The sequence below is a fragment of the Lissotriton helveticus genome, chromosome 10 (genome assembly GCF_964261635.1).
Source record: "Lissotriton helveticus chromosome 10, aLisHel1.1, whole genome shotgun sequence".
In the NCBI taxonomy this organism is placed as follows: domain Eukaryota; kingdom Metazoa; phylum Chordata; class Amphibia; order Caudata; family Salamandridae; genus Lissotriton; species Lissotriton helveticus.
Window position 1 is genome coordinate 862,487,208 of NC_136071.1, and position 21,857 is coordinate 862,509,064.

The 21,857-nt window shown below is 43.5% G+C and overlaps 1 protein-coding gene across 4 annotated transcripts in view; it reads right to left on the bottom strand.

The window, feature by feature from the left end:
* The window catches only part of CPVL (carboxypeptidase vitellogenic like), a 799,647-nt gene that overhangs the window by 640,101 nt on the left and 137,689 nt on the right, over window positions 1-21,857 (bottom strand). For all 4 annotated transcript variants that reach the window (XM_078663502.1, XM_078663501.1, XM_078663503.1 and 1 more), the window contains exon 5: window positions 11,868-11,926. In XM_078663502.1, the coding sequence (XP_078519628.1) occupies window positions 11,868-11,926 (59 nt within the window). The remainder of the gene's footprint in view (window positions 1-11,867; window positions 11,927-21,857) is intronic.

Consider the following 21,857-nt stretch of genomic DNA (forward strand, 5'->3'; position numbering starts at 1 on the left):
TACTCACGAACAGCGTCAGACACCGGGCGGCGTGCAGGATTCAGCTCCGACCCCAACGGCGCTACCAGGAACCCCTTATCAAGTACACCAAGTATACCGCAACGCCGTAACTGGGACAGCTGCCACAACGGGTGCCCCACATAGATGGGCGGCGGCCTCAGGCGCACAGCGCGACTGCCGGAGAGTGCAGGGAAGGGTATGTGTCTACTTCCGGGGCAAGAGCGGCTGTGTCAGCGATATCAGCGGTAGCAGAGACGGCAGCTCAAGGGCTCGAGCGGACCAGCCGGCTCGACAGAGACCCAAGTGGGAAGACTTCCAGGGAGATCAAGGAAGCGCCAGCAGACAGAGAGACGGAGAGACACGCAAGAGGGGAGCAGGTCTGTTTCTGATCGGTACACGGAGCGCCTGTCCTGATGAAAAGCAGATCGATCTCCGGAGTTTGGCCAGCAAAAGAATTGCAGGAAGCAAAGAAAGGGGGACGGACTTCAGCGTCTACGGCAGCTACATGAACCAGGTACAAGGGGAGAAAAAAAACCAAGGGGGGATTGCTCTTGACTTAATTAAGGGGTGTAAGGAGGGCAAACAGTGGGCTGCTCAAGAAATAGAGGTAAAAAACTACACAGGAGACAGTGGAGCAGAAGTGTTCGATTTGTTTTCAAAGACAAGAAATAAGACAGAGGAAAAAGACCAAAAAAAAAAAACAGAACGTGAGGAAGAGGTTGGAATTAAGTCGAGCTACTGCCTTAGGAATGGGCAATTTCCCAAGCAAAGTTTTACACAGCCTTCCAAACAAGTAACCCTGCCTGTACAAAAAAAGAATAAAAAAGGTATCACCAACAGAGAACGACAGCCTAAACCAAGAGCAGATAAGGCGGCAGCCCCAACTGAACACAAACTAAAAATTACACCTTCACTGAAATCTTTTTTTAAAGTTCAGCAACCCCAGCAAACAGCAGGAAAAAGCTTCCTTACCTTGTCACCTCAAACCGAAGAAACCTCTGAAAGCCTGACTAGCCTGACTAGTAAAATCCCAAAAATGAGTACAGAAGCATCTACAGAAACATCCAGCAGTATAAACCCACAAAGCGAAAATTCAGAGACTCCAGAGAATTCAACTCAGTTAAACATAAATGAACCTGGTACTAGCACCTCCAACTGCCCTCCACCACAAACACCTCTTGAACAAACTGGAAAACTCATGGAAAGCCTCATGGAGAAGGTTCTGAAAGAGATGAGAGAAAAATTCCTGATATCCGAGTCCAACCAGGCCAAAATTCAAGAAGTGTGCGAGACCCTAGACCAAAAGCTGAATGCCTTGGGTGACAGAGTATCCGCAGTAGAGTTAGAGATGGTGTCCCTCAGCAAAAAAGTAGATTCTAACCAGTCTGAAATCAGGAAACTAAGAGACTCAGACAAAGCCATCAAGGAAAAATTAGAATCACTTGAAAATCAAGCAAGAAAAAATAATCTCAGGATTCTGAATGTGCCAGAAAATATGGAAGGACAAGACAAAGAAATTCACCATCTCCCTGCTCGAAGAATACTTTCCGTGGACACAGGGCATGAATCTGAGTGACGATATTCAAAGGGTACATCGAGATCCATTTAGAAAGAGCAGAGACAGAAAGACGCCAAGAAAGATCCTAATAAATTTCAAAACCTATACATTAAAAGAAAGAATTCTAAGTGAAGGATTAAAGACTAGCTCTCTAAAGAAAGATAATTGGACTTTCAGGATTCGTTCAGATATGTCAAAAGCCACCCAGGACAGACAGTGGTAGCTAGGGCAATACATGGCTGAAATAAAAGCCTTAGGTGCTACAGTCCAAATGAGATTTCCAGCCACACTGAGAATCATGTGGCAGAATAAAATGCATAATATCAGAGAGGCAAGCGAAGTGGAAAATCTCATAGAACAGATAAAGGTTCAGCTACGGACCTCAACATAAAATTAAAAGATAGGTAATGTAACAAAATGAATTGTGGAGCTGGAATAGGGCGAATAATACCGCCCAAGAAAAAGAAGGGAGGCTTCCTCGGGGGGGGAGCAATATTAAACAAGAAAAATATAAAACCAAATAAAAAAGACACCAGGGGTGGGGAGCAAACTAGGGAAAAAACTGAAAAAATAATCCTCAAAAGTGAAGTAATGGAGAGTGCAGGAGAACGACAAGCAAAAACGAAACGAGAACTAAACAACCATCAAAATAGAAAAATTCCATGTCTAAATATACGAGAGAGTTCAAAATTCTATCATGGAACGTAAATGGACTCAGAACGGCGAGCAGACGGAGGAGAATCTTCGAATATTTAAAATTAGTGGACAGTGAAGTGATCATTCTCCAAGAGACTCACCTCCTAAACAAAGAATGGGAACAAATGATAAAACCATTGAGCTGGGTAGATTCCTACGTTTGTACTGACCAAAGCTGCAATATTAAAGGAATTACAATACTCTTTAAAAAATCGCTCAATGTAAAAATTATACATAAAGCAGCAGATAACAAAGGCAGATGGGCCTTAGCAAGAGTGAAAATATATGATAATAACTTTATCATAGCGGGATATTACGGACCAAACATAGATGATCCAAACCCTCTACAAAAATTAAATACAGAGCTTTTAACCGCATCTGATCCAATACTGCTGGGAGGTGACTTTAACATTATGATAGATCCTAAGTTAGAGAGATCTCCTCCAGGAAGACAATCTAACTTGCCAAAAATGAGAGAATGGCTAAGCATATATAAAAGGGACCTGGATCTAATCGACATGTGGAGAGAGAAAGGAAACAAGGAGCACCCGTTCACCCTACACAACAAAAAACTAGGTCATAAGTCTAGAATTGACTACTTCTTGATCAGTAAAAATCTTCACAAAAACATCAAAGCTCAGGACCATTTGCCTGAACATCTGTCCGATCACTCAGCAGTACAACTGACTGTAAACTCAGAAATAAATAAATCTCAGCCTAGATGGACAGTAGATCGCACACTTTTTCTGGACCCAAAAATAAGAGAAGATCTGAGCATAACCTCAGCCAACTTCTTTGAGGACAATAGAGTAGGCACATCTGATCAAACAACCTGGGATGCTTACAAAGCTGTCATCAGAGGTAAACTCATAAGCCTGGGAGCATATAGATCAAAACTCATTAAACAAGAGATTAAAGAAAGGGAAGAAACTATAAACCAAATAGATGCACAGATTAACATAGAACAAAATCTAGAAATAAGAAATACATTGGAGGCGGAGAGAAAAGATCTAAAAGGAAACCTGGCAGATTATCTTGAAGATAGAGTGAAAATTAAGTGGGAGGCCAGCAAATTAGCCAACCATGAATATGGAGAGGGCTGCGGGAAACTATTGGCATGGAAAACCAAAACGGAACAGACCAGAAATAAAATAGCAAAAATACAACTAAGCAATCAAACTGGTATAACCTCCGATGAGTTAGAAATCAAACAGGAATTCGAACATTTTTTCACTAATCTGTAAATGGAAGACTCCTCCTCCTCATCGGAGGAACTAGGAAAGTATCTTGACTCTCTAAACCTACCGAAACTGTCGGAATTGGAATCCGAAGAACTAAACGCAGAAATAACAATAGAAGAAGTAAAAACAGCTCTGAAATCCTTGAGAAAAGGGAAAGCCGCAGGACCTGACGCCTTACCAAACAAACTTTATTTAGCGCTAAGGGAAACTATAGCCCCCCCACTAACGAGATTACTGAACAAGATCTACAGGGAAAAAGATAAAATCCCTGACACTTGGCATGAAGCTATCATCAGTCTTATCTTAAAACCAGGGAAGAACCCGACAACCTGTGAGTCACATAGACCCATATCCCTGCTACATTGTGACTACAAAATCTTCACAAAAATAATAGCAGGTAGATTAGCTCTGGTAATGCCAAAACTGATACACCCGGATCAGAAGGCGTTTATAAAAGAGAGGCAAATATCAGAAATTACCCACAAACTTTTTGCAGCTATTGATATAGCAACTTGTGAAAAAATCCCCCTTACAATAATAACTTTTGATGCTGCCAAAGCATTTGACCGGGTTAACTGGTCCTTTTTAAACAGAGTTATCAACAAATACGACCTTGGTCAAAATTTTAGTCATATGATAACTGAGACCTACAGAAACCCAAGAGCAAGGATCTTAGTCAATGGGAGTCTCACCAACAACTTTGCAATACAAAGAGGAACAAGACAGGGGTGCCCGCTGTCTCCCCTGCTATTTAATCTTTATATAGAACCCCTGGCAGACAAAATTAGAAACAATGAATCAATAACCCCCTTTAAACATCAGGAGTGGACCAAAAAGGTGGCGCTCTACGCGGATGATCTAATGATTTTTACAGAAAATTATCAAAATTCGTCCCCAGCAATAACCAAGGCAATCACAGAGTTCGGAAAGGTATCCGGGTACCTGACAAACGAAGCAAAAACTGAGTCAATGAGCTGGAACACACAACAGAACACCCCATATACAAAAGATAAAATAAAATATCTGGGTATAACCATAGTAAAAGACCTCGAAAAAATCCCTCAACTGAATCTCAACAGGATTGCTCTAGAGACAAAAAAGTTTTTCATGGTATGGGACAAATTACCTCTAAACATGATAGGAAGATCTAACTTGGTAAAAATGTCGATTCTTCCCAAATTCACATACCTTTTTAACGCTATACCATTGGAGTTTAAAAAAGACAACCTGAAGAAAATTCAAGGAGATATAACAACATTCATTTGGGCCTCAAAAGGTTCAAGGATCGCCTGGAACAAAATAAGAAGGAAAAAACAGCAAGGAGGAATAGCTAGCCCAGATATTGTGGAATACTATAGAGCTTTTCAATTCAAGAATGCAAGACCCCTTGTGAAAATCTATGAGCTTTACCCCCAATACCTCCAAATACTAACAAACAAAACTGACCATTTCCTATTCAAATTTGGACATCCCAAATTCTTTAAAAAGATAAAACTAAAGGTACTAAAAAATTTGACAAAACTCTGGTATCAAGTAAGAAGTTCATTAAATATCCCATACTATAGCTTCTTGGCCCCAATATGGGACTCACCAGGCACACCTGAGTGCCTAAAAGATGCCCTAGCAACCCCTCTAAGAACGGCAGGAATCAACAAATGGGGACAATTGATGACAGAAAATTCAATAGTACCTTGGGAACACCTTACAGAAATCACTAACGGGACACTCTCAAAATTTAAATATTATCAACTCACAAGCTGGGCAAGCTCTTCGACGGAGAAAAAAACCGGAAACTTGGATATAGAGAAAGAGATCACCAAAATTTCCTCAATAAAAAAGGAAATCTCAATATGGTATTGGGCCATTATCACCTCAGGAGATGATAATGCTTCTATAACCGAATCAATTTGGAGTAAAAACATCATAGATTCAGAAACTCATAACTTATGGCAGAAATCTTTTGAAAAATGTTGGTCCATTATTAAACCAGCTCGTCTAAAAAGAAATCACCTGTTTACATTGCACAGGGCATACTGGAAACCCCAAAAATTGTCAAAATTTAAAGGAGCAAGCATAAAATCCTGCCCTAAGTGTGGCCTAGAAAAAGCAGATGATATCCACATGTTCCATAGATGCCCAAAACTGGATTTCTTCTGGCAAGAAGTAGGTAACACGATATGCCGGATATTGGGAACAAACCTAAAAGTAAGTACAACATTAATTATTTTTGGGATATGTACCGAGTTTAATTTAAGAAACGATAGGTTAAACCGAAAACAAGAAGACTTATTATTTGTTTTGATACTCCTTGCTAGAAGGGAGATTTGTTTGAATTGGGTTAAATCAGTACCACCTTTGCAGGTGGAATGGCTAAACTCCATAATAACAACTCATAAATTAGATAGAAAGGGAAAATTCTCCAAAAAATTTAACTTCTGGGAAATTTGGGAAAACACTGTACTAATAATATGTAGGGGAAATCGAACAGCACACCAATATGTCCGATGATTAAAGCGGTGACAATAATTCAGACGGGAATAATTTCTCGCCGAGTAGCCTAAGAGGCTAGCTCACACCCTCTCCGCCAAGAATTATTGAATATGGTAAAGGATATAGGAGGACTGAAACACGACAGATCCACCAAAGGGGTACTCTATGTGGCCGACAAAGTACAAGAAAAGAGTGAAAGAACAAAAGTGGATGTCTAAAAGTTCCCCGCTGTACTCCTTATACATTTCATACGCAAAATGAGGATAAAAAAAAAAAAAAATTATGAGCGTTGGTGTAGAAGGTGTATTGGGAGGTTTCTGGATTATGTGCCCTCCATACGTCTATGAAGCCCATAGATGTTAGGTAGTCTGATGGGGTAGATTTATTGTCTGAAATGCTTTGTGGTGGGTTACGGTCTTTTTGTCCACAGAGTACCATATTTAGATCAGCACCCAGTATCAAATCGTGGTGGTTACGGTCTTTTTGTCTGCAGAGTACTATATTTAGATCGCCACCCAGTATCAAATCGCCATCTGGGAGTTTGAGGATAAATTTACTTAGTTCAGGTAGGGTAGACTTCAGCAACTCTGGTGGGATGTAGACGGAGGGAATGTTGCATGGCTTGCCCTCCCATATTTCTGAGATGGCCGCGATTCTGCCCAGGGGATCAGAGTATGTGTGTCCTAATATAAAGGGAAAGTTTTTACCTATAAGTATTCCTGTCACTCTGGACCCATTTGTGAAGCCTGCATGCATTGCAAATGTTTATCCCCATCTACTAAGCGCTTTGCATTTGTTGGCTATCAGGTGGGCCGCTTGCAATAACACTACGTCTGGTGGGAGTCTTTTGATAAATTGAAGGACAAGTCTCCTCTTTACATTGTGTCCCAGGCCACTGACATTGAGTGGTCTGCTTTTGAGGTAATGACAGATGGGATGCACTTAAGTGATGCCTCTGACATTATTCCCTGCAGCAGTAGGATGGCCAAACAGGATGTTAGGACTACAAATATTCATATGAGAGAGTTCCCTATAACGTTTTGGGTCAGTCCTCTGTGTTTTTGTCTTTTTACTTTGGCGTGGTTGTGTGAGAACATAGCAAATACGTTATCTATGGTAATGCTGCGCTGTCTAGTTCAATACTGTTTTTAAGGAAAAATAGAGGATGGAGCTTGAACACGACACTCCCTCTCTGTGAACTTATCAATGGTTTCATACAGGAACTGGGATGTAGTGATGGGAGATTTTGAGTTGCCCACAATGACTGCGCTTACACACACTGTCTTGCACCGTGCCACAACCTTGCGGTTGGTTAACAGACAGCTGACTCCAGTAGCATCTTGGGGTGCAGACACCAGGAGCTGAAGGGCCTCTGGACTTTGGCACAGTGTGACACAAGAGAGAAATAGGGATGCTTTGCTTGATAAAAAGTGAGGTAAGTGCATGTAATTGTAACCTCTGCACTGAGGGCAAAACCAGCCAGAATCTTTTTTTAAATGGGATAGACGGGGGAGTGATTATTTTACAAGCACAATGGCAGTTAATTGGCAAGTACAGTATACAAGCATGTGCATAAAGTAATCAATAACATCAACACACGTGGAGAGAAAAGGAGGACTAGACACTGCACTCCATCTAAACACAATGGGCATGTGTGTGTGTGTTTAATAGGAACCCTTATTGATTGAGGTTGAGTCCATGCTGTTCGGTTCACGTTACCAGGGTGGGATGAGGTGGCCAATGATAAATAATGGCATATTACAAAGGTGAGACTACCACATCTAAATATATTTAGACCCAAAAGTGGTCTTGCACCTAGTCTAAATAACTAAGGATAGGAAAAATTCCATTCCTATTAAAGTAACCATCACATCTGCTGTGTTTAGTAATAAATGAATTAAAACAGGCATTGGAAAGCCAAAAGGTGTTGCATTGGCATGGGACTGTGATGGTTCATAAAGGATAAAGAATGTAAGTAAGCACTTGGAGAGTAAAGTGATGGCCCACCAGCCCCGACACTGAAGTACATTTCTGTTTAGGTGGACATGTGCATGTGATCAGGCAAAAGATATCACTCACAGTGCATGTGAGCCAATGCCTGAAGAGGGATGTCCCATTGCCCCATGTGGCAGGCTGTGGTCCAGGGAGGTAAAATGGGAATGACAGTAGAAAAGACGTATGGATGCAGAGGGCTAACCCAAAGTACTTCTATCCAGCTAAATACATGTGTATTTATGTTTGCGATTACATGAGGCCAGACAATACACCATCGTTGGGAATGTGATTTTCCATTCCTGTCTTCCATTTTTAATCACTACCAAAATACATGTTAAAATCCTTAAAAGCTAAGTGACGAACGTGCTGACTGGTGAAGGGGAGCCAACTGTGATACCGCCATGGTTAGTTCTTTATTCTAGGCTGTGAAACTGAAGCTGTCGCTACACAGCAGCCCACCACCACATTAAAATAGTATGCTTTTATTCAAAGTTTCATTATAAAAAAATTGATTTTAAAGAGTAAAGAAAGGAGGCAGAGAATAAGATCTTCTGTGAGAAGGATGGAGACAAGAAGTGAACATAGACTTTTGAAAGAAAGGTGCCAGGGCCTGTTTAGTCAATGAAACAAGGAACGAGGCCTACCTTCAAGATATTTCTGTAAATCCAAAGGAAGCGCGATGAAAGCAGAGACGCGGTTTGTTTGCTGAGAACTTTGCTGCCGTAATAGTCAGATAAGGGGTGTACATCTGGAAACATCCAACCTCCTCATACCCAATTAAAAAAGAGTTCTACCGATCGCTTAAGTGTTTTCGTTGTGTTAGTTTTTATATTTGTTTTTATTGATATTTATTTGAGAGGTATTTTAAACAAACACTCGCCAGAGGCAGAGGGCGGCTACTGTTCAAAATGAAGTCAAACCTTCAAGTTCGTGGTGGATGTGGTAAAGTCACAGGTAGATTATAAACCAGACTGAGAAATGTATAAAGTGGGCTGTTAAACACCACAAGCCATCATGTCTGAAGTCTGTAGTTTCAGGTAACCTGGCAGCGTTTATGATGTTCCATCATTGAGCTGGAAGAAGATGTCAGAGAGGCTGAGGAGGAAGCTGTTGCATAGTCCATCTTGCGCACAACTATAATCTGGATAATTTATGTTGGAAGGAATTAATAATAACCAGCAGAATCACACAATAGTGAGAACCTGAGTGAATCCTCTTTGGATTCCACACAGTAACTTGCAGGCAACTGCAGCAAGTGAATTAACCCACCGATCTATCTTTTACACAACTACTTTGGGACATATACATGTTTTTGTCAAAAGAATGAATCTATATTACGATCTCACAGAGCCTGAAAAGGTGCAAGTAACAGAAATTGCTATTTCTGGAAGGGTATTCGGTTCTCATGTGGGATTGTCCCTACCCATGAAAGCAACAAGACCAAAGAAAGTAGACAAGAGGTGCTGAGAGCAGCTAGAGAGCATGCAGGTTTCAGGGAGATCAGTAAACAAGGTACCAGGAGGCTATGAGTGGGGAGCGTACACTGCTCCAGTTCTTAAATTCATGTTCATCCTTTGTGTGCTGGGGAGGTCGGTGTGTGGAGGTGGCTGCGAGAAATACATAAGAAAGACTTTAGGAGGCCTGATGGGAAAGCTTGCAGGATTCTGTGAGCCACGCGCATGTGCTACTATTTACAGGCAAATATGATCCTGCTGGTGTGTGAGTAGTGTGCGACGCCCCCCCCCCCAATTGTACTATTTGTACCATTTACAGGCAAATATGAGTGCTGCTGAGATTCCGATCACAGATCCCAAAGCTGAATATTGTTGTGCAACATATAGTGCCAACTGAATCACCTCTAGGTGCCTGCCGATTTAGTGTGTACACTTAGTGCAGGTAAAATGTGTTGAGCCAAGGAGATTGCAGCCCTCTTAGCAACGTATCCTTGGTAGCGCAGGCAGGGGTAATGTGTGGTGCACGCTGCAGAGGCCTCCTGAGGAGAGCCCTGGTACTTATTATTATTATTATTTTTTTTTTACAAAGTAAGCACATACAAACACTGTGAAAGAGCAAGGTGGGCTGAGGTAAATACACACTGTGAAAGAGCAAGGGGGGCTGGGGTAAGTACACAGGTTGTAAGAGAACAAGGGGGCATCTGGGGTAAATGCACACACCATGAAAGACCAAGGGGGGCCACTTAGTACAATATATGAATCTAACAAAAACACAAGCATGTGTTACCTGGGGGCGTTTCCTGTCCATGTATGCCAACAAAGTCAACAGTAACTTACTTCTGCTCTTAACAGGAGTAAATCCACAACCTATTTAAGGTTGGAAATAGGTCAAGTGAAATTCCTGCATTGAGGGAGATTTACTCATATGAGCACCTTGGTATAATGAAATCATTTTACAACTTACCTTTTTCTAAACATTGAAGGTGATTTTTACACCAGTGATAAAAGGTAACTATGCAATTAGCTTTGTGAATTGTCTCTGTGTAAAGACCCACTCTCGACCGATGCAATACAGAAGCTCTCCTCGCGGAAGTGAAAGTCTGAATGTAGTAGTTTCTGTGTACGGCCATGCTGCAATCTCCCGCCACAAACTGAACACGGCAGGTCAAAGAGCAAAGCTATAGTTACTCAGGCAACGACGCGGGGATTAAGCCAATGGTGGGATGAACGGTACTAGAACTTGTGAAGAGAACTTTAAATTATCTTGTAAAGAGTAAAAGTGGCAGCCATTTTAGCACAGTACATTAGAATGTATGCAACATATTTCTCCCTCAAGGAAACAACCGTACAGTGTTGTGAAAATGAAACATACTGAAACAGCTGTTAATGAATAACATTTTTGGGTTTCTTTCTATACCTGATAAAATATTGTTAAATAAGAACTGTTCTGATGTTACATGCTTTTACATAATTGCTATTTGAATTAATAAAAGGAAGCACAACTTTTTAGAAATGGCAGCACTGTTTATTTTAACTGTTTTGTCCGACCTCTGTGTTTACCCCACAGCATATCAAAAGGGACGTTTTCAAGATTTCCTGTACTGAACAGGCTCTATTTTCAGGTGTCTTACGAAAAACTTTACAGCTCGGCATGCTGCGCCACAATTATAAAGCAGTCCATAAGCAGGGCAGCAGCGAGCCGGCAGAGCTGGAGAGAGGTAGCAGTGCATAACAAAAGAAATGCACGGCCGCCATATGCGAAGCTGCAGCTCCTCATGCCGCGCTGCCACAAGTATAAAAAAAAAAAAAGCTCTTGAAAAACATAGGATCATTAGAATCGTAAAAAACTGTACTTGAGCGGTGCTCCTCTATGAAGAAATGGAAGTGACTTTTCGCTGGATGAACCATTTAGAAAGCAGCAAATAAGAGCGATATGGCACTTAACCAATGGTAAGCCAACAGGCGAAAAGCAAGTCCTTTATCTACTACCGCAGGTCTTCAAGACAGCGCGCATGCGCGCTGCCTAGCCTCGACCTAAAAATAAATGCAGCAGAGTTATTTTGTGGGTGTCAGCATGGTTGGAGCGCACGCTAACAAAATGATGAAGGCAGCATCATCAAAGGCTTTTTAAAAAATCTAGTGTTTAGACACGCTGCTGAACATTGCAGATGCTGTGCAGTGGGGCTAAAAAAACATGGAAAATTTGAACAGGCCACAAGGGGGAGACAAATCAGCTTCGCCAATGCTGGTTACTAAATATATTTGGTGAAGTTAGACTTGGTATAACATGTAATGATCTCTCAGGGTTACTTGAGCCCTTTTTTACACCACACATCTATTGTGGTCATGCATCCTGATTCGTTGAACCGCATTCGTTAATCTAGGCAAAAAGATGAAATTAGTTGCATTTCACAATCCATATTTTACACTTACTGGATTATCAATGTATATCAAAGAATAATGCGATGTCCAGGGATACTTCCGTGCACTCACTAAAAAGGAAATAAAACAAAATACACATTTTTATTTACTTCAGAATTAAACATAACATGTCAAAATTAAACATTATAAAATTCTCATACAAATGGATATTTTTCGCATCACACATTTTTATCGATGGGTAACTATAATAGGATTGTCTACATGTCATCTACAAAGTTTTTATTGATTATCCCATGCTCATCCTTTTTGAATCCACAGAGAACCGTGCCACCTCTCACATACATTGCAGACTCAGTTAAACCCAGATTTCTGTATCAAGACCTCTGAAATACACATGATGGGGAACACCACAAGGTCATACACAACACCCTCATCAAACATAGAATCAACACAACACAAATGAGACAGTATAACACAGACTGCCACACACTTCATTCCAGACACAGCAAAGCAATGCAACACAATTAAGAGATTAAAATGCAAGGAGTTACACACAACCACAACAAAACATGACTGTTAACAAGCACGGCAGTGAACATCAGCCACAAACGACACACGTAAAGATCGGCACTGCTGTTGCCGGGGCATATTTATAGCATGCAATACCTGTTACAGGGGCATGTAAACACAGGCAATTGTGATTAGATGAGCACATGGAAGCAAGTAATACATTTTTCTGATATCATTAACCTGGACACCCGAGATGACTTCATTCTTACTAGTTGATGCAAGTGCTACCAGTAAACATTTGGTGCCCGAGGAGAGGCAGTACGTACTATTAAGAGGTTGGTATGGAAACCGGCCTGCAAACAGTGACAATGCAAGGGGTATTTAAGAAATGCTACTAATGTTACAGGGGCATATATAAGCTGGCAACGAGACAGTGTTGTGCATGGCAATGAAATGTATCTACAAGCCTTGAAATACTAGTAACCAGGAGCTTTACCTTTTCAATTACATGGTTTGTATTGACTTGTATCCCTTCTAATGTGTTCATCAGAGGTAAATAAACTCAGAAATGGATGAAACACAATTTTGAATAATTGGTGCATAGGCTGACTTACAATGATATTGCTGGAAGCAAGTGAGCTACTCAGCTGGTAAGCAGAGAGATGCATCGAGTCAGCATCACTGAACATCGTGACCTTAAAACACTGACATCGCTGCTGTTTATAACTATACTGCTTTAGATGTGGGCCCAGTATGGGTATAGGAATATGGATGAGTAATGCTTAGATTTATATAGACTGCACCCCACCAGTCTGGTTACACTACTGAGAACATCTTTCAATGAGATCAAAGCTGCAACTGAAAGAAATGAGGGATTGTAAGTGGATGAGAGCGTTTATCACCGGCTTACACCAAGTAGAACTCAAAATGTGGGCCGATGTTCATCACTGTCTATGTTAGTGACACTTAGTAACAGAAAGGAAAAGTTATTTTCACAATTTTGGACATTGGTGTGTTCTTCCATCATTATTACTTTTGTTGATGATCAGGCTTTATTGGCGTTTAATTTAAGGAAGAAACTGGTAATGCCGTATTCCTCCTTGTAAGACACTTATTCAAAAATCCTTACGTAGATGTACATAAAGATGACAGGAAACGGGCAGGTTCATGTGGAGACATTTCAGTGGAAAAGATGTATTAAGGTAATAGGATATCTGGATAGACAAGCACAATAAAAGTGACCCAACCAGGAAATAGGGGTTTCCTGCTCAATGCCTAAACATTTTCAAACAGATATGGATGTGTGCCCCTGACCTCACTGCTGTGACTGGACACAGACAGAAGAACAAGTTACTTACCTTCAGAACCCATCTTTATAGTGAACACTCCAACTGTAAAATCCTCGCCTATAGAATAACTATGGTTTCAAACAGGGTCCGAAAAGCTTTCACTGCAGTGCTTCACCATGCGGCTCAGCAGTGACTCAATTCCACTCCAGAAGTGAACAGCGAGGAGCCGCATATCGGCACCACCCCAGTGCGCTGACATCAGTTCCTTTCTTGGCCTTTCTTACCGAAGTTGAGTAAAGTTCTTCATATGGATACTTCGAACTTCAAATTCCTCACCTTTAAAACATATATCAAAGTAGTACCTCCCAAGGTAGAAGATCTGTCAAATGGCTCAGACCAAAAAGTTCTGCAGGTCCGAATGGGCAGAATGTCCATCCTTTTGGACCTGGCTGTCAACACAGTAGTGCTTCATGAATTTGTGCGCGAATACCAACGTTGCAGCCCGACATATCAAGACCATGGCAAGTGCCAACACAGTGGTAGCAGCCTTGGCCATCCACCTTGACAAAGCCCTTTTCTAAACTTCCTTATTTTTTATTGCTCAAGGGAAATCCATAAAAAGCAGAGCATCAACTCTTGTGCAATCGATGTAAAAAACCAAGGTTCTCTTGAAGTCCAACCAAAGCAGTCTATATTCTGTTTTCAAGTGTCGAGGAGGAGCAAAATACGTTGGGAGGTTCATGGATTAGCCAACATGTAAGAGAGTCATGACTTTTGGCAGAAAGGACATCCTGGTCCTCTACACCAGTTTATTTGGGGAAAAGGTGGTGTAAGGTGGCTGCACCATGAGATTTTGAAGCGCCGTCTCTTGTGACCAGCTAAAGTGTCATGATGAGGAAGACAATCTTTAGAGTCCATACACGTAGCAAGGACCTTTGCATGGACTCAAAGGGAGTAAATATGAGGAAAGTCAGGACCAAATGGAGATTCCACTGTGGGTTATCACAAACTGTTTTGGAAGAAACATGTGGGTTAAACCTTTTAGAAACTTGATCAAACAGGAGATTTAAGACGGCTGGTCTTCCAAAAGCAAAAAAGGCAACAAATAACTAAGTGTGCCCATATTAAGCCTGTGCTGGGTCAAAGACAAAAACAATAAAACATTAGACAGTTTGGTCTGCAACAGATCTATGTTGCGGGCTCCACACCAGGTAACATACCTGTCCCAGCACCCAGTGTTAACTGACTTTGTAGAAGGACGATATGCAGCAAGGATAACATCCACAACAATGGGAGGTAGGTCAAACACAGTCAACTTTTAAAGCTCAAACTCCACGTATGGAGCTATATATTCCGCAGTTTTTGGTGCAGAACACTGCTCTGGTGGTGTGACACAAAATTCTCCCAAAGCAATGGGTTGATCGGAGGACAGATGCTCATGCCCAGAAGTGCCAGGTAACACACTCATCTGGCCCAATCCAGAGACAATATGATGACCTGGATTCGATCATTCCTGATCATCATCATCTTCTTGGGGCAGGAGAGGCAGAGGCAGAAAGGCATACAGGAGTCCTGTGCTTCACTGTAATCTGAATGACTGTCATACAGAGAGTCTTCTTGGAACTCCAATGTGCAAAAGCTCTGAAGTAGTACACTCAATGATTGCGAAAGCATCTAGCCAGGGTCCTCACCAATGTTGGAAAATACCCTGTGCCACCTCATGTTGCAACCGCCCTAATGATCTGCCAGGCACTGTAGGCCGAGCTAGTCCGTCTTGTTATTTAGAGATGCCACCATACTGTTTACAATCAGAGATACGTCCTGATGCTCCAGCCAATTCCAGAGGCGTAGAGACTCTTGGCACAGGACCAAGGAGACCGCTATAACCTTGTTTGTTGCAGTACCGCATGGTGGTGGAGTTGTTCGTGAGTACCTGTAAGAAGTCCTTAAATGACAGGCAAAGACCCTTGGCTCAGATTGATGTGGAGTTGCGCTTCTGCCAGTGACCAGAGTCCTCTGATCACCACCTCTCCAAGATTATCCCACAACCCACAGGGACACACCCATCACTACCCATCAGGTCTGGGTGCGTAAGGAAAGTGGTCTGCCACTGTCAAAATGCGGTGAGCAGCCACCATTTCAGATCTGTAGCAGTCACCTCTAAAACCTGGAAGGAATCAGACAGATTCCACTGCAGATCCAGTATATGACACCTGGCACAATTGAAGCAGGAGGCCAAGAGGCCATGAAGCCTAAGAACCACTCTCACTGAGACAAAGGGCAGAGGCTATAACATTAGATTCATAGACCAAATGTCTTGTACTTGTGATGAAGGAAGTCCCTTAACAATATCCTATCCAAGATGGCTCCGATAAAAGGAAGCCTCTGCGAAGGAAGTAGTCTGGTGTGAATTCAGTATGTGGGTCATGAACCCAAAGGATGTAAAGAGGTCACTGTCATCTGGAGGTGGTCTGAGATGCAATGTAGCTAACCCACTTTCAACAGACAGTCGTAGGGGTAGGGGGAAGCTGGTATGTTAGTACTCCGAAGATATGCAGCCTCACTTTCCTGAGCAACTGAGGGGTGCTGGTAAGGCAGAAGGGTAGCAAGGCAGATTGAAAATGCTCATAGCCTACCTTGAACTACAGTCATCTGTGGGACAGCAAGAAGGGCAACAACAGGACTTAGACCTGGTGCCCATTAATGTGTCAGCTCAGATGTGGTATGCAGAGGCAGTAAAACCTCTGTAAATACATACGTTTTAACTTCCAGAGAAGGGATTTGTAGGTCCTAAACCTCAGCTGCACACCTAATAACCAAAGAAAATAAATTAATTTATTCTGTTGGTGCCCTGTGAGGTGGTGAGTCGGGTGTTTGCAAAAATCAACCCAGTATCATGGGTCCATGTATAGGTTGTTGTCTTTATATTGTGAAGGAAAAACATACCCATCATCTCTATTCTCATACACGTGCAATTCTTATTGAGACCAGGTGCATCAGGGTGAATCTGAGACGTGAACTTGGTAAAGGCAGAAACAAGTTTGGCAAAGAGTTGGGCACCAGTATTGATAAAGGACCCTCCTCCGGCTCTGTTGCATAAGCTATTGCTTTGGCATAGCTCCAGTGGCAACCAGCATGGCTTGCAGGTGGTGGGGGCAGGGAGGGGGGTTGTGCAATGGAGAATATATATATATATATATACATATATACAAATACACACATACATATACACACACATATACATATACACACACATATACATATACACACACATATACATATACACACACACACACACACACACACACACACACACACACTTACCTTGCCACCGTGTCCCGCATCTCTGCTCCTGCTCTCCTCGTCTGACTCGAGGAACAGGAAGCACAGCCAGGCTCCCACGACCAATCACAACGCCAAGGCAGGCCCTCCCTGGACCCGAAACAAGCATCCTAGGGCAATTTTCCAGGTTACACCCCGTATCAGCCAGGCCAGCTTAAACCCAATGGCAAAATCAGTAAGGGACCCACGTCTGGGCATACCCTTGGCCACTTAGGGTGAACTGGGTTTAAGCCATCATTCGCTTTGTGTTTGTTTTGTTCGCCCTAAGTTGGCAGGGTATGCTGAGACGTGGATCCCTTGCCTACTTTGCCACTGGATTCAAGCTAGCCTGGCTAATGAGGGGTGTCACGCCGAAACCGGTCCCAGGATGATTTATCCCAGTCCAGGGAGGACCTGCCTTGGCAGTTTGTGCTGGACTGTTCCCATCAGGAGCAGGGTCAAGACTGATTTGCAAATGGCTAGGTCTTAACTGGGGTGGCGAAGTGAGCTAAAGAACGATGATGGATTCAACCCAAATCTAATGGTGAGTGTCTGACACGTTTCAGGGCTTCATCCATCATCTCCTTGTGTTTGCTTTGGCAGAGATTATGGGCATCAATGTGTGCATCCCAGAAATTTCCTTATGAACATATAAAAGGCAAAAGGATGTCAATTCAGACTAAATTAATTAGTGTCATACTGGCTAACATAGACCCTAGTCTGTTTATGTAAACGAAGCCAACAGTAGTATTGCTGTAGCATAGATACGGTTGCGGTAATTCTGCATTAGCAGATGCCAACCCTTCATAGGCTACTTTGATTAAATCTAATATAGACAGACTATTAGTTATTATTCGGTCTCCTACTTGTGGTATCATCACTTCAGGAATGCCAGTTGAATTGAGTGTGTACGAGTATTTGGGAGGAAAGCCTGTAGAGGTTTCCCACCTTGCTTAGTTGCATTTTGGCTATTAAAATCTTCCTTTAAGATCTGGTTAGAACTGCTAGTTTGATGGACTGAATTGCAGCCTCTGCGGCTAAATCAGCTGCACAGTTCCGCTTGGTGTGAATGGCATCACGCTTGTAAGACAGCTACCTTTCCCCAAGGCTGTTTATTATTTATAGATTTTTCCTTTGAATCCTTGAACCCATTCAGTTGCCAATGCTGCAAATCGATGTTTTAATCTCGCACACCAAAGGATGAGTCTCACACATTAGGTGTGGGACTGTCTATATGTGTTCTTATTTAACCTTGACAAGGTGACAACTAGTTATTTGACCCAGGCCAATGTTGTATCTATGTCATCAAAAAAATGGCTTGACGCTTTGTGTACAGTTCTTAGAAAGATATGGTCAACAACATCTACGTCTAATGGCAGACATGGCAATTATTCAGCATAAATCAGAAAACATGGCGACTTCCATTGTTTATGAGTGAGAAGATGGCGAACTCCATTAGCCAAGATGGGCCTACATAAGAGGGAGTTGGACCTTAGGGGCTTTACCTCATCCCCAGCTAGTACGTCTGAACGCGACATTACAGGGGTGTGTCTAACCAATAGGGATTTATCTAATATATAGGGAAATCCATGCTCTCTAATTATGGAAGTCTAAAATACTTAGAAAAAAATACACTTAATCAAACTATAAATGTAAAATACAATAAAAAGCCTTTACCTTCATACGGAGACTGAGGCGTTGGCGTGTTTTCTTATGGCATTTGGGAAGACATCTGGCCTTCGAGTGAACTGGCTAAAGACCAGCCTATTCCCGATCCATTGAGACAGAGAGGACCTCCCTGATGTGGGTGACATGCGGAGGGAGCAGACTATGGCACAATATTTCAGGGTCCTCATTTATCAGACTCTCCTGACCTCTTAGAGGGCAGTATAAGTGCGCGTGTTGAATTGTCTAAACTACAACGTGCGACAACCGATGGTGGGATGAATGCCCCTGATTTTTATTCTTATTATCTGGCGTCGCAGTTGCAATGGTTTATGGGTTGTTTCCAGGAAGGGAGGCCCCATGAGATAATGAGGCTGGAATAGCCTCCCAGTTTTCAGTAGCTGTGGACCCTTACACTCAACCCCAGATTGGCTGCTCCTATGGGTGGCATGACCAGGCAGTCCTCAGAACCTGTTGGATGAGGGTTGTTAGTCGTGCCCAGATATGGTCTCACTACTCTCCATATCGCCTACTGCGGGTGCTAGTTATGCAATTGCATGGAGTGGAGGTGGTACCTCTGCTGGAATGGGGGGAGGCTGCTCTACATACTGTGGTTGAGTTATTCGCTGATGGAGTGCTGTGACAATTTGTTGACCTATGTGCGTAGTTTGCCATTCAAGCAGGTCAGTTCCTGGTCTATGGCACCCTGACTACAGCGCTGCACACAGTTTCTGGAGGGTGCAGAGTAGAGCAGTGAAGGCTCCATAGTTGCCGCTTCCTATGTGATGCATCTAACATCCGTTGGCTGGTCTCAGGATTGCACAGGTGAGTATGTGTGTTTCCCCTTCAAGGTGCTACAAAACCATTGGTAGACAGACCTGGTAGGCCCGTTTGACAGACTATGACAAGGCCAAAATGTGGACGGTGTGTAGAAAATAATTGGGGGGCACTACCAACCAGAATATAAGATCCTTAAGTATTTGCCCGGCGGTGTCGCCTCTTGAACCCACAAAGTAGTTAAACTATTGAAGAGGCAGGCGCTGGAGACTGGAAGGCAGGAAACAAGGTTTTTATTCTCTCCGGAGGAGAACACAACGAAACGGACAGAAGGTATCGTTCTGAGGTGCTCTAACTGCATCCCTGAGGCCTGGCCTCTTATACACACGTTTATCTGTTTATTGCATGTAACACATTCTCGTCGATACTTTGATGTACGGAAAGACATCCTCAGAATCCCCCCCTTCCCAGCCCGTTCCCACGCAAGGTTACAGTGGAAGTCCCCGCCCCGTTCACAACAGGTGATGATCATCGCGCAGCTGGATATTCCGCAGATTCACGGAGTGTGTGGGGTTCGATCGGATCTCGTGGGATGGGGGGGCTTTGATCATCTCGGGGGTCCTTTGAGGAGGGAAGCTTTCTAGTGTACGGGGAGGGGCAAGGGATTGGTATCGGCAGAGCTGGATGTCGGCCTGGGAACGGGGAAGACAAACGGGCACACGGGGAAAAGGGGTTTGCATCAAAGGGCCGGGGATCATAAATGGGAAGAAGGGAGGTGTTGCGCTGGGAACAAGACGAGGGCCTGGGGCAGAGCAGCGCCGAAGAGGGGTTTTATGATTCGCGGCAGGTGCAGGAAGGGGGGTTGTCAGCGAAGCTAGGAGGGAGAGAGAGGCGCGCTGGCCCTCGGCGAGAGCAGGGAAGCCATGGTGCCCAAAATGGCGGCTGTTTTACGCGCACAAAAGGTTTAAGGAGAGCAAGAGGGCGCCGATAATGTTGACGGTTTCAGCCCAACTTTCAACAGTCCCCCCTTTTCAACATATCTAGCCACCTTGCTTTACTCGATGTCAATTTTCATCAAATTCCTAACTTCGGTATCATACAATGCTCTCATATGTTCGCTTCCAATGTCCACAGTTTTGGGAAAAATACAACTCGCACATAAAGAACACATAGGTGGCAAACATTGAATTCCTAAGCATAGGCCACATATTACAACTACGGGAATCAGGATAATGGTGAGCAGTCTCCAGCCCCAGCTTTTGACGATGTCCCAGAACCAACCACCAAACGACCATTCTTCTTGCTCTTGGTGAACTTCCGAAGAGAGTCTGTGAAGATGTTCGATGGCTTTGTACACTGAGGGTGAGTTGTCCGGTATGTATGTACAACAGCTGGACCCAATAATGCGGCATGCTCCTCCACGGTCCGCCAGAACCACATCTAGAACGAGGCGGTTCTGCAGAGCCACCAAACGGACCGCTTGGAGCTCGGCAGTGTTGTTGGCAAAGATGCCCGCTGTGATGTTCATGGTTGTCTCGACTGCCTGAGTCAAATGTCGGATGGCACGGCTGTTTGCCATCGGGCCCCAGAGGGGGACGAGTCCTTTCATAGCATCGAGGAACTGCGCCCCTGTCGAGTCGGCTTGCTCAATGTCTTTGGCTCGTTTTTGCCTGTGGTGATTCGCTGGGGCCACATAAGTTGGAGGAAGGACGAAGGAGATGTAGCAAGTGCCCCCCCAGCCTTTGGGGAGCCAGGTGTAGGCCTTCGTGCCGCAGATGAAATACATGTTTGGGGATGACACAAAGGAAGGTGGATCCGTGGAATCCAGAATTCTGGTAAAGCGGCAAGCGCTGCGACCCACCAGCTGTGTCCCAAGTCCTTCTACACACATGTGGCCTGTGACGTTGATGACCGTCAGGGCCACAGTCAGAGTGGCAGCCGTTCGTTTCCGCAGATAGGAGAAGGTGGGTCTGGTTGGATTGTTGAACACCTGCATTTCGATTCGTTCCTTAGCCGGGATGTCCATTTGGTTCGAGTCGCTGGGGGTCAGCGGGCAGAAGTGTGTCTTTGTCTTGTTTCGCCCGGCCCCATGAGAAGAATGTGCTGCAGTTCTGCTGGAGGTGGCATTGCCCATATAGCTCTCTTGCAGGAGGATCAGCCAGGCAAGGCAGGAGCCGTGGACAGAGAAGGGTGAAGGGATGAATGGTATTGAATGTCCAGTGGCATGGGGTAGCAACCCACAGATCCAGCAGTTGGTGGTATTGGTGGCAAGATTGTGCTGGTGAAGTAGCTGCACGAAAGAGTTGTTCCAAAACTCCTTTCGCCTCTCTCTTAGTTGAGGAGAGAGCGAAATTAGATAATGTTCCTTCATGGTGGTAGGCTGAGCAGTGGTTAGGAATGTTTCGTGAGCAGGTGCGTGTTCTTCCATAATCCAGAGCGTAGTCATGAGGAGAAAACAGAGGAGGATTACGATGAAGAG